Source organism: Vipera berus (genome assembly GCF_964194415.1).
Source record: "Vipera berus genome assembly, chromosome: 11".
Taxonomy (NCBI): domain Eukaryota; kingdom Metazoa; phylum Chordata; class Lepidosauria; order Squamata; family Viperidae; genus Vipera; species Vipera berus.
In genome coordinates, this window is record NC_138214.1 from 12,160,578 (window position 1) to 12,173,107 (window position 12,530).

Below are 12,530 nucleotides of genomic sequence, written 5' to 3' on the forward strand. Positions count from 1 at the left end.
CCTCTCGCAGTTACTCCTCTTGAGCCAGGTACCACCTATTCTAGGTCGACCTATTCTAGAATAGGTTGACCCCCTCTTCTTTGAGTTACACTATCTCACCTGGGGATGGTCTGTCATTTGGGGTTCTCTTATATTTAGATTCCTACCTGAAGAGCAGGTGGCAACTGTGGCTAGGAGTCAGTTTTCAGTAGCTGCCCTCATTTTTTTGCCCCCTCTCCCCAAAGTAACAGTCTGGTCAGCTTTGAAGTGTTAAAAGACCTACCTGTTCTGCTTTGCCCCGGGGGAGAGTGTGAAGGTGATTATGTGGGTGCATGGTATATTTTTCCCCCCAGTATTTTTAAAAAAATATCTTTTATGTGCATTTGAGTATTTGCTTTGGTGTTGTATTTTGACGCCAATAGCTCTCTTGAGTCTTTTTGGAAAAGATGTCATACAATACACACAGGCCAAGCACTGCTGATGTTACTTAGTTGGGTCGTGAAATGTCTGCAAGAAAACAACCCAGCTCAGAGAGCACTAAGGACCTCACACACAGAACTGCCTGTGGCTGGGATGAGGCTTGTAACAGACTGTATTCTTTGACTTTATTTTATTTATTTATTTTTTATTTTAATTCCATTTATATCCCGCCCTTCTCCGAAGACTCAGGGCGGCTTACAAGCTTAGCAGTAGCCTTCATTCTATGTATATGCCTGCTTATTAGGGCTTTCACACACATCCCAAGCGGCATTATTACAAAGTCAGCTTAATTGCCCCCAACAATCTGGCTCCTCATTTTACCTACCTCGGAAGGATGGAAGGCTGAGTCAACCTTGAGCCTGGTGGGACTCGAACCTGCACTAATTGCAGGCAGCTGGTGTTACTTAAGGAGGCATTAGCCCACTGCTCCACCAAGACTTTGGACGTGAGATCCAAATATAATAATGTTTTTGAAGCAGTGGGAAACTCTTTATGTCTAAATTTTGTTCTGGAGAGGTTGTTGGAAACCTTGACGTGGTATTTTTTTAAAAAAAATCTTGATTAAATTCTTATGGGAACTGGCCACTTGTAAATTGCTTATCTGCTCCCAGTCTTTGCATTTCACTTCTCCCTTTCTCTCATACGGTGAAGACTCTGTAGAGCTTGTAATAACTCCAGAGGCTGGTAAAAAAAAAAAGCCATGCTATAAATCTAAATAAGTAATGCTGCAACCTAATTTTCTCTTTTCTCCTATGTGTCCAACAAATCATTTGCTTTTTAGAAAAGGCTTCTTCAAACAGGAGTGCCGTATAATGTGCTAGAAACCTCAAATATGGAAATAGAGACTGCGTACCATCCAACTTTGCCATCCAGTCCTCCAAACTGCCACCTGTATCTCAAACGTTTCAGGCATGTTTTTCACAGCCGGTTATATTTTTAAACCAGTAATTTGAATGCTTGCTTAGCTCCCAGAGGGCTGTCCTTGATTTGTGCTGGCTTTTTTTTTCCTTCCCCAATATGCTAGTGGAAGGTTGAAATAGGTTTTATTAAAAGAAGAGTCTTCGGAACCGAGCACATTCTTGATAAAGGCTGTGGCTTTTGGAAAACCACTGTCTTTTTTTTTATTGCGCCACTGACAAAATTGAGGGGTACCAGTGAAATGAGTACCAGTTTTCTGCATAAACTCTGGAAAGAATTCAGCATCCTTTCTGTCAGTGAAGGCGCTGTGTTTAAAGTAGGGGAAAAGCTAGGCACCAGCATCTTTAATATCCAGGCAAGGAGGCTGACTCTTGTTCTATGCTTGGATGTTGCCAGTAAGATGCTGGTCCTTCTCTTCTACTTTTGCTTTGGGATTTTCCTGAGTAGGTGGATGATTTTCAGAGCCCAAAGCCCCAGAGATAATTCATTCCGTATCATAATAAAAACTTGTTGACATCTGAAACGGCCTTTCTGTTTTACCAGGTAGTCGATCTGAGAGAAACCATTGATGAACGGTCCTTTCACTTATGATGGCAGACCAGCCACCTCCATTAGAAGCCACACCTATTTTGAATGAAGTGCCACTTCTACCTCACATGGTCAATGGGGACACCACCCAACAGGTAAGTCGATCTCTCCAAATTGTTCTCTTTTGCGAATGCTTAGAGGGGATCACGTCTTCTGTGCCAGTTTAGTTTGTAGATGATGGCTTAACCATGATTATGTTCCTCTAATTATGGTTTATTGAGCAAAGGATATTTAAGCAAGCCACGACTTAACATACGAGAGAATCTCTTTGTAATCTTTGGAACACAATCGATTTTATTAAAATTGGACAACAAGGTCCAAGATCATTGTCAGTGTCGGTTTCATTCCTCCGCTGTGTGCTTGTTAACTCCGAAAAATTAACTAGATGACAATTGGATATAATTGTAATTTAAAAACAGTGGGGAAATGATCATTCTGTAGAAGTCTGTCGTTACTATAATTGAACTATTGACATAAAATTGAGAATATTCTGTTTTATAAATTGAGTGTATTAAGGACAGGAAGAATCATATTGTCATGTGATTTTCTAAAATTATGAGTGTTAGTTTAAGGAACTGAAAACATATGAAGCTGTTTATGCCAGATGTAAAATGGGTATTTCTGTCTAGATACATACAGAATCTTCCATACATGCAAATCTAAAGCATCCATGCTGGGGCGTTCTGAAATAGCTTTTGCTGCGTTTTCTTTACCTTACCTTGCTTTAGGAAAGTATTGCTTGTATTGCTTTTTCACATTTTACAGTGAATTGCATTGTGCAATGGAGTGTTGATATATTTCCTTCTATCTGTTGAATCAGTTTTAATAATAGCGTTTACGGTAAGAGCTAATAACCTGAAGATCCTCAACTAAGATTACTTTTATAATCTAATGCAAGAATTTAGATCCCAGATCTTGCTTTAAGGATGCCCAGAGGATTTCTCCTTGAATAGTAGATTTTTGAAGCCCTGTTTTGCAGATTTGAACTTCCTAGAATTGTTTAAAAAGAAGATTGTTGCATGGAACTGAGAGTCCCTGTTGTTTTTATATGGTTATCAATTCTTGTCGGATCCATGCTGTGAAATATATTGGTCCCCTGTAAAGGAAAAGATGGATTGATTTATGTAAATCAGTTGCGTGTTTCAGCACTAATGTTAAAAATTGCACAAATGAAGTTCTGTGTGCGTTCACAGCATTAGCTTGGAAAGCGCTCAGGGCTACTTCCCAGCTAATTTGTTTTGAAATAAATATTGCAAGAAATGGGAGAGTTTTCTAAGCAAAGCATTCCAGTGCAGTTGAAAATCTATGAAGGACCTGAACATTTTAGATGCCCTGAAAGTTTTATTAGATTAATTCAAGGACTGCATGACCAGAGATATCGTTCGCAAATAAAACTTCAGGAAATCTTTTTTTTCCCCACCCTGTTGGCTCCACGTTGACCAGTATGTTTTTAAACTTCTTGTCTATGTTTCTGGGTGAGGGAGCCCTTGAAGGTTTTGTTTTATTTTCCATGATCCAGGTTATCAGTAGCCTTGTAAATGTTCAGTTCTTCAGACACAACTACAGAAATCCAAATTAACTGACATTTAATAATCACTTTCACCTTGTGGTAAGCCGATTCTGATCTCTTTTTTGAAGCTTGAGAGTGAGCTCTCCAGCATTTTAAAGCTTGCAAAAATGGTTCTAAACACAGGGCAATTTAAAGCAAAACCTGCAGAATCAATATTTCCACATTTCTCCTGTGGAAATGAATGTGAAGGTAAGCATCTTTGCAAGCTTCTTCCCCAAAGCCGTTCTGGATACCACACCTGTTGTGAAGACTAGTGTCCCCTGGTGGGTTCCCCTATCTTTCTTGCAATTTTTTTCCCCCCAGAACTTTTCGCTAGAACGGCTGCAGATAAAATACGGCCTTCTGAAGGTTGTTTAATGAGAAATTATCTCCCTTTGACCTGCAGAGATACAGCCACCCAATATTATGTCCTAGCTATTACGCACATGACCTTTTAATGAAAAGAGTTGAGATAAAAATGTACCTCTCCTTGGTCAGAAGGGAGCCATAACTTGTCTCAAAAAGCTTTCTATCACAATCTAAAATATTTAACCAACTCAGCCTTGGGAAATCGGGTCAGGAGTTTTGAAAAATGTGGCATGTTTTGATTTCTTGTGGGAGGGGGAAAAAAACGTGTTCTCGGTAAGAAGCAAAAGGCTTGGCTGCTCTGCTCTTAGGTCATTATTGAATTTATATTATCTATTCTACATATAAACCTACATATAAATCAAAATCACACAAAGTATTAGTACCACTTTATAAAACCCTAGTGAGACCACACACCTGGAATACTGCAACCAATTTTGGTCACACTACTGCAAAAAGGATGTTGAGAGTTTGGAAAAAATTCAGAGAAGAGCAACTAAGATGATCCAAGGCCTGTAGACTCAAAACATACGAAGAACGGCTGCAGGACTTGGGTTTGGCTAGTCTAAAGAAAAAAAGAAATAGGGGAGACATGATAGCAGTGTGCCAGTATTTGAGGCACTGCCACAAAGAAGAGGGGGTCAAATTATTCTCCAGAGCATCAGAGGGCAGGAAAAGAAACAATGGTTGGAAACTGATCAAAGAGAAAAGCAACCTGGAATTAAGGAGAAATTTCCTAACAGTGAGGATAATTAACCAGTGGAACAGCTTGCCATCAGAAATCGTGGGTGCTCCATCACTGGAGGTTTTTAAGAAGAGACTAGACAGTCTAGTCTTGTCTAGCATGATATAGGTTCTCCTGTTTAAGCAGGGGGCTGGACTAGAAGACCTCCAAGGTCCCTTCCAGCTGTATTCCATTCCATTCCATTCCATTCTATTCTAAACCAACTTGGCCCTTTTTCATTTAGTGCGGGTATACAGCTTATTAGATTTGCAGTATTTCTCGAATTAAAAGACCAAAAGAGCCTTTTGATTTTAGACTTAGAATTGTGACCATCTCTAAGTAAAATAGCATCAGAATTGTTTAATCTGGAAGCAGCCAGTCATTTTGATTTTTAGTCAGTTAAAAAAAAAAGTTCCTTATCGAAAGGCTGGTGGCAAGATGCAGAGTCTTAAGAAAAACTCTCTACCAAAGGTACATTTGGATCAGAATAGCAGGAAAACATTTGCTTCCGTGGGCTGTAATAACACTGAATAAAAATCAAATTAGTTTATAGTCAGAAAGCTGCTGGCTTATTTAAAACCCCAGACCGGTTGGGGGTGGGGGAAAGTTGAATTGGCTTGAATTTTAAAATCATAAGAATTTTAAAAGAAATCTTCTATCATGATCATCATCATGGCTTCAACCAAGAATCTGTTCCAGCCCTGCCTAGAATTGTCATAGAATTAACTTGTGCAATCCCCGCTTGCAAAGCACATGACGTACCACTCAGCGGCAGCTCTTCCCAGTTCAGAGGGATGTCATGAATTACTAACCACTGACCTCTTTTTAGCTACTTCCTAGGTGATTTCAATAAGGCTTTTTAAAAGGTATCCCTATCCAAGGAAAAAGGAGTTAGGGGTTTATACGGGTAGTCTTTTGAGTCACAACCACAGCTGAGCCCAAAATTTACGTTGCTAAGTGAAACGTTTGTTCAGTGAATCTGCCCCATTTGATGACTTTTCTGGTCACATTTGTTAACTGAATCACTGCCGTTGCTAAACAAATAACGCGGTTGTTAAGCGAGTCTGGTTTCCCCATTGACTTTGCTTGTCCGAAGGTTGCAAAAGGTGATCACGTGACCCCAGGACACTGCGACTGTCATAAGCGTGTAGTCCAGGGGTGTCAAACTCAATATCATTGAAGGCCGCATCAGCATGGCGGTTGCCCTCAGGGGGCCGGATGGGTGTGGCCTGGGTGGGTGTGGCCTACTGGGTGGGCGTGGCTAGAGTGCGTATGGCCTACTGGGTGGGCGTGGCCAGCTCTACATCGTTCGCATCAAGGGTGCCTATGGGGGCCTGGGCAGGAGTGGGACAGATCTGAGGGTCTCTGGCAGGAGGAGGGTCTCTGGGCCAGGGCCAAGGCAGTGGGGGCCGTTCCCTCACTGTTTCCAGGATGGCTTCGTGGGCCACATGGAACCACTTTGCAGGCCGGATCTGGCCCCCGGGCCTTGTGTTTGACATGTCTGGTGTAGTCAGTTGTCAGGCATCTGAATATAAGTCACGTGATCATGGGAATGCTGCAAGGGCCGTAAGTGTGAAAAGTGGTCATAAGTCACTTTTTTCGAATGGTCAGTAAATGGACTGTCGTTAAGTCAAAGGCTGCCAGTTCTGCAATTCCTGAATTCAAACAAAAGTTCTTGAGGAATTGCACATAAAATTATACTTCCCTGATCTTTAGTTGTGTTACAATTATTATGGATTAAAAAGTACTGTCAAACTAATGCCATTTAATTTTGGGGGGGGGGGGAGGTTGGGAACTTTCTACTCCTTCAGCACAACAAGACCAGAAGAGGTGGTATATAAGTCAGACCATTATTATTTCTAATCAAGTATTGGAAAATTTCTGATTGCCAAAAGAAATACGCCACATTGGCTGTTTACCTGTTCAACTGCAGTTGCCAGGAATTGCGATATTGTCAGACTCTCCCGGGTTAAATAATTTGGCTTTTGCTAAGTCAGTATCACTGTAGCTGTCCTCATTGCACTGACTTCACTTAGATCTCATTTATTTGTGAGGACATTTGGGGGAAATTTTTCCCCAGATCCTAGGAATTTCGCAGTAGAATTAGAAATCACAATAGCCATTTATTTCTAACACACACACACACACACACACACACCCCTTGATGTTTGGTGGTTTTGCTAACTTGTTTTTCGTGTTCTTAAAGACGCTGTTCTGCTTTATTTATAAATGTAAGCTCGCATTGATGGATTGGCCTACTTGAGGATTGCATTGTACATCAAGCTATTCTTATGAAACAATACAATTCGGCTGCTGATTACCTCTCTGCATAACACAGGACCAGAGTGTAGAAATGTATCATAATAAACATATAATATTACCTGATTTTTATTTATGTTTGCTTTCCCATTCTTCTTTTAAGTAACTCCGAAGTGATGGGTGCATGGATTTTCCCGGTCCACTTGTCTTTCTATAGCAAAAGAGGCTAATGTGGTACAAGATGTATCAGTAAGTTTATAAAATCAGGGGTGTCCAACCTAAGACCTGTGGACTTCAACTCCAGAATTTCCCAACCAGCCTGGGGAATTCTGGGAGCTGAAGTCCATAAGTCTTACATTTGCCAAGGCTGGACACCCCTGGTCTAAAACATGGTCGTATACTGTATACTACCTGGGAGACAGGTGTAACCCCCCCAACCCCCCCTCTGGTCTCTTACTCGATCTCTGTGGTCACTTAGTCTTCGATAAAACATCAGCTGCAGAAGAGTGACCACCTTAATTTCCAATGAAATTGTAATTGAAACCACTGAGTTATTTGGAGATAAAGGGGGGGAGCATAAAAACACTAGAAAAAAAATGGACACACCTCAATTTTCATGTCTGGGAAACAGCCAAACTTGGATTAGAAATATCTTTTTTTCTGTATAATTGTTTTTATATCATTTAATGATTTAAGAATAATGGAGAAGCGAAATTTTCTGCAATACTGTATGTTATTTGGAGAAAAGAATTGCAAGTTTAGCGGGGAAGGGATTCTCTCTAATTTGCTGGATTTATTTTCACGTCTGGATCAATTTTGTAGTGTGTGCCCCGTTAAAAGGTTAAAAATAAATGCATGTATAAGTTCAGTTTGATTTTTACTGATTACTATCACTGATATTTCCAATCTGATATGTTTAGTTTTGTAAAGGCATATGTTGCTTTCAGATGAAGTTTAAAATAGGACTTATATTCATATTTCTAGGTTATTCTTGTGCAAGTAAACCCAGGGGAGACGTTCACAATTAGAACTGAAGATGGACATATCCAGTGTATTCAAGGTAAACAGTGCCACCAGGGTATTCTCTGAAATTACTGAAATCAGATACTGCATGCCTATTAATGTGGCTAGAGGACTTTGTCATAGTTCTGCAGTTTCATAACAAGAAAACAACCTTCCTGATATCTAGACTCCAATCGCAAGAATTCCTCTGAATTCCACTTCTGAGAATTTTGAAAGTTGAAGGCCGTACATTTAGAAGGAACTTGGATTGAGTCAAGTCCACATCATAACCACAGTAAAGGGCTGGCCATCTCTCTAGAAGAGGAGTATTTATGTTTATAGAGCAAAGAAAAGTCAAATCTATTGTTAAGGGTCAAGTAATAAGCCACAAGGAAAAATGAAGGCTTTTGGTAAACATCTCAAAATCGCAGTGTCATTCTGTGAAAACTTTCTTCAGCTTCTGCATTTTGAGTGGTCATAAGCCGAACGTGATCTAAACTCATCCAGACTGATGTCATAAGGGGATATTTTACCGGACATTTTCCCATGATCCCCATTCTCCGACAGTTTCTGATAGGATAGAGAAAATGGGAAGGCTATATGAGTCTTTACTAACTTTCCCAGGCCGTGGATTGAAGCATCACAATAAGTAGACCCAAACTTCTTGCTTTCTTTTTATCTCAAGTCAAAGAGCATCATTCTGTTCCTAGAACGTAGTAAGTCTTCCATGGTTAGAGAACAAAACAAGTTTTATATAAAACTTCTCTACCACCCAATGAAAAAGCCCTTTTTTTGTCTAGCATTGATGATGTAGAATATATCAGATGAGAAGGAATCAGAGGCCTTGTTCCTTTGATGCCTAAACATTGTGAGCTACTACCAGCTGTTGAACCACCAAAATGCAGAAAGAGGAAAGCTGGAGAAGACATTTTTTCCCAAAGGTTCCAAGCAAGAGTCACAAGTATAGCTTTTACCTACTTGGTATTGCTTCTAGAGACGTTCAGTTTAAATAACACTCAGTCTGAAAGTGACAGAAATAAAGACTTGCCGAGGAAGACTCTCCTTCAAATTGCCTCTCTCTCTTGCAAACCGCAAAAGCAATGTGTGGCATCATCAAACAGATTGAGTGCAAGAGTCCACTGTAATTTTTTTAATGCCTCTTGGGCCAACCTCCGTCTTTATAAAGCACTTGTCTTTAAAGAAGTTATATAAGATGAATACCTTTTGTTGATCAGTAGTTCTCTACGTTAGGTTTTTGAGCGTCTATGGAGATTCTCAGTCACCCCGATCATAGTTGTCTCAAAGATGCTTTTTCACAAGGCAACTGACTTTCTTGTTTTTCTTTGAAGACCTTTTGTCTCCTCATCCAAGAAGCTTCTCCAGCTCTGACTGGTTGGTATGGAATGGAAGGATTTATACTCCTTGCAGACAGCTGTCATTTGCATATTTTTAGAGAGTCATTGAGGCCACCTGGAGGTTTATCTGTGTCCTCCGGGTCACCTGAGTAGCGCAAATGGGTGTGGAGCCTTCTTGGATCTGCTGAAAGGACCGTGTTGTAGACTGGAGATAGATGAGGTCATATTCCTCCCCCTCTGTTGAGAGAGGGCTGTTCAGTTTTGACCTAGATGGCCTCTTTGACCCCTCTTATATTTTTGAGCATTTTTCTGGAGGTCTTTTAAAAAAAATATTTACCTGAACTTGGCTCTTTCACTGAGATTTTCAACAGCAGAGGACATTTTTGTCCATGGTGGCTGGGGATTTTGGGGGGAGCTGAAGTCCACGCATCTTAAAGTTGCTAAGGTTGAGAGACCCTGGCATAGGAGAAACCGAAGCAAAAACTTGTATCCTTCTGCATTCGACCTCATCCCCCCATTTTTGCTAAATAGTTCGAGGGAAGAAAGAATGAAGTGGATGGGCTACGCATGATGGCCTGTTCGATGGTTATGTCTGTCAAACAAAACTTGTGGATGTGCTTGGGTTTTAGTACTCTGCAAGGAGTCACGAATCATGGTTGGTTTTGGTTTCCTTTCAGGTCCAGCACATGTTCCTATGATGTCACCAAACGGTTCTGTGCCTCCAATATTTGTGCCTCCTGGTTATGTCTCTCAGGTAATCATTCCGGTCCTTTGAACATTTTTATAAGAGAGAGAGAGAGATTTCCCGTGTGAGTGACGGGGAGTTTTCCACGCTTTATAATCCCTAAAGGTAACAAGGGTGACAAGTGGAGGGAAAAAACAACAACTGAATATCTCCTCTTTCTCCTTTGTCTCATCCCGTTGGTCACTTTTAAAAAGGTAAAGGTTCCCCCGCACATGCGTGCTAGTCGTTTCCGACTCTAGGGGCCGGTGCTCATCTCCGTTTCAAAGCCGAAGAGCCAGCGCTTGTCCGAGGACGTCTCCGTGGTCATGTGGCCGGCATGACTAGACGCCAAAGGCGCACGGAACGCTGTTACCTTCCCACCGTAGTGTTCCCTATTTTTCTATTTGCATTTTTACGTGCTTTCGAACTGCTAGGTTGGCAGAAGCTGGGACGAGTAACAGGCGCTCACTCTGCTACGCGGCACTCGGGATTTGACCCGCCAAACTGCCGACCATCTGATCGACAGGCTCAGCGTCCTAACCCACTGAGCCACCGTGTCACTTTTAGGCTCCCCTAATTTCTCATAGGACTTGTGCCTGGCTGAGGAATTCTAAGAGTTGAAGTCCACAAGTCATAAAAGGGCCAAGGTTGAAGTCCCCTGTCTTAGATTTTTCTCCACTGCTGTTATGGAGGGCATTAGAACTTTTGCAGCTTTGGTGGAACTTCTGATTGGCCTGAATGACTCAGAACCACTCTTCTCTGAATGTTGGACTTCAGAGGAGCTGAATCAGACAATTCTGGAGCCTGCTTATAATCTCCTTCTGAATCTCAAAGGGAATCTTTGAGAAGGCCTTGAACTTCAGGATCAGCCTTGTAATGTTCCATGCTCATCGGAATCACAAGGTTCATGGTTTAGACAAACAAAAAAATCCCCACGAAAAACATTTTCTCCTTTTGCCTTTATAACGAGATCAAGGCGTCAGCTAACAGGAACTTGAAGTGGTTCATATCTTCTGCTGATTCATCTTTCTCGTTGTTTTTCCCCAAGATAGCCAATCAGCCTGTCCTAATTTGGAAAGCGCAGAATTGGCTAGATGTTCTGAGAAATTAAGGTTGAGAAGCTGCTAAGTCATCCTTTATCCCAAAGTCAATGTGCGTTTTATTAAGCAGGAAATAAACTAAGTTTATCTGAGGAGAAATCTTGAGCATTTTCTCAAGAAGACTTACGGGCTTATTTTCTATGAGGCTAGACTTTTCTGTCCTCCCTTCTCTTGTAAAACGTAATGTTAGGCAGATGAAGAAGAAGGCACCTGAGTCTTCTAGTCTAGGAATTGGCAAGCTTTTTAGGCTTCAGACACTGTCCAAGATGATTTTAATTTTATTTTTATCTTAATTTCTGTACTTATTATATGTTTTGTTGTTAGCCGCCCTGAGTCCTTCGGGAGATAGGGCGGGATATAAATCCCATTAATAAATAAATAAAATCTTACGAAATAGGTCAGATACCTTCTGCCAAACAATTCCATTTGAAATGTCATAACGTTACGCAATGTTGATAGTCTCATCCTAGAACCTTGCAAGCTCTCAGCCTGGGAGGTGAGAATTTTAGGAATTTGGTGAGGGATTACTGAAATCTCATGGAACTTTATTTTCCTTATTTCGCGGCTGACAAAGTCACAACAGTGCATTAGTTTATAGCACTGTTTCTGCAGCATCATTTAATGGCATTGTCCATTCTAGGAAGTTGCAATCCCAGCTCAGTTGAAGGGTTCCAGGTTAGCGAGAACCAATAAGTACATTTAGACCCCACCGATGTTAAAAAATAAATAAATCTGGATTTTTGGTTTGTGCTTCATTTTTCCCCCCCTGACTTAAATATTTAAGGTTAAGAGATGGCAAAAAGTAGAAGTTTGCCTGCATCTTGCTTGAGGTATTGTTAGGTCCCGTTTCATCTATATGTTAATTTGAAGAATGATTAACAGTGTTTGCATTTAGGATGATCTCTCTGCATATGTTTAATGTTTGGTACCCAAAGTCCCAAATTAAAACAATACGTTATGTAGAAAAATTCAGAGCATTATTTATTTGTTTGTTTCCCGCCTTTATTATTTTTACAAACAACTCCAGGAGGTGTTCATATCCAACATATCCTATTTTCCCCACAACAAACCTACGAGGTAGGTTGGGTGGAGAGAGAGGGACCAAAGTCACCCAGCTGGCTTTTGTGGCTAAGACGGGACTTGAACTCACAGTCTCTTGCTTTCTAACTTGGTGCCTTAACCACTAGACCAGGGGTAGGCAACCTTGGCCCTTTGATGACTCGTGGACTTCAACTCCCAGAATTCCTGAGCCAGCATGGCTCAGCTTGGAAACCTCTTCCTTTCCCCTCAGCATGGCTGGCTCAGGAATTCTGGGAGTTGAAGTCCATGAGTCATAAAAGACCCAAGGATTTATTTATTATTATTATTTATTAATTTAATTTGTATACCGCCCTTCTCCCAAAGGACTCAGGGCGGTGAACAGGGCCTACCCCTGCACTGGACCAAACTAGCTACCATTGTAATTGCATTTTATCTTTTAAAGAAA

General features: G+C 41.0%; 1 protein-coding gene across 4 annotated transcripts in view; it reads left to right on the forward strand.

The window, feature by feature from the left end:
* LOC308673328 (fibronectin type-III domain-containing protein 3a-like) overlaps positions 1–12,530 on the forward strand; it is a 60,262-nt gene that overhangs the window by 17,591 nt on the left and 30,141 nt on the right. For 3 of the 4 annotated variants that reach the window (XM_081336928.1, XM_081336930.1, XM_081336929.1), the window contains exons 2-4: positions 1,921–2,060; positions 7,848–7,923; positions 9,898–9,974. In XM_081336928.1, the coding sequence (XP_081193054.1) occupies positions 1,965–2,060; positions 7,848–7,923; positions 9,898–9,974 (249 nt within the window). In that variant the 5' untranslated portion in view covers positions 1,921–1,964. Of the gene's footprint in view, positions 1–1,256; positions 1,373–1,920; positions 2,061–7,847; positions 7,924–9,897; positions 9,975–12,530 lie in introns of those variants that run through there. The other variant, XM_081336931.1, reaches the window with a different exon arrangement.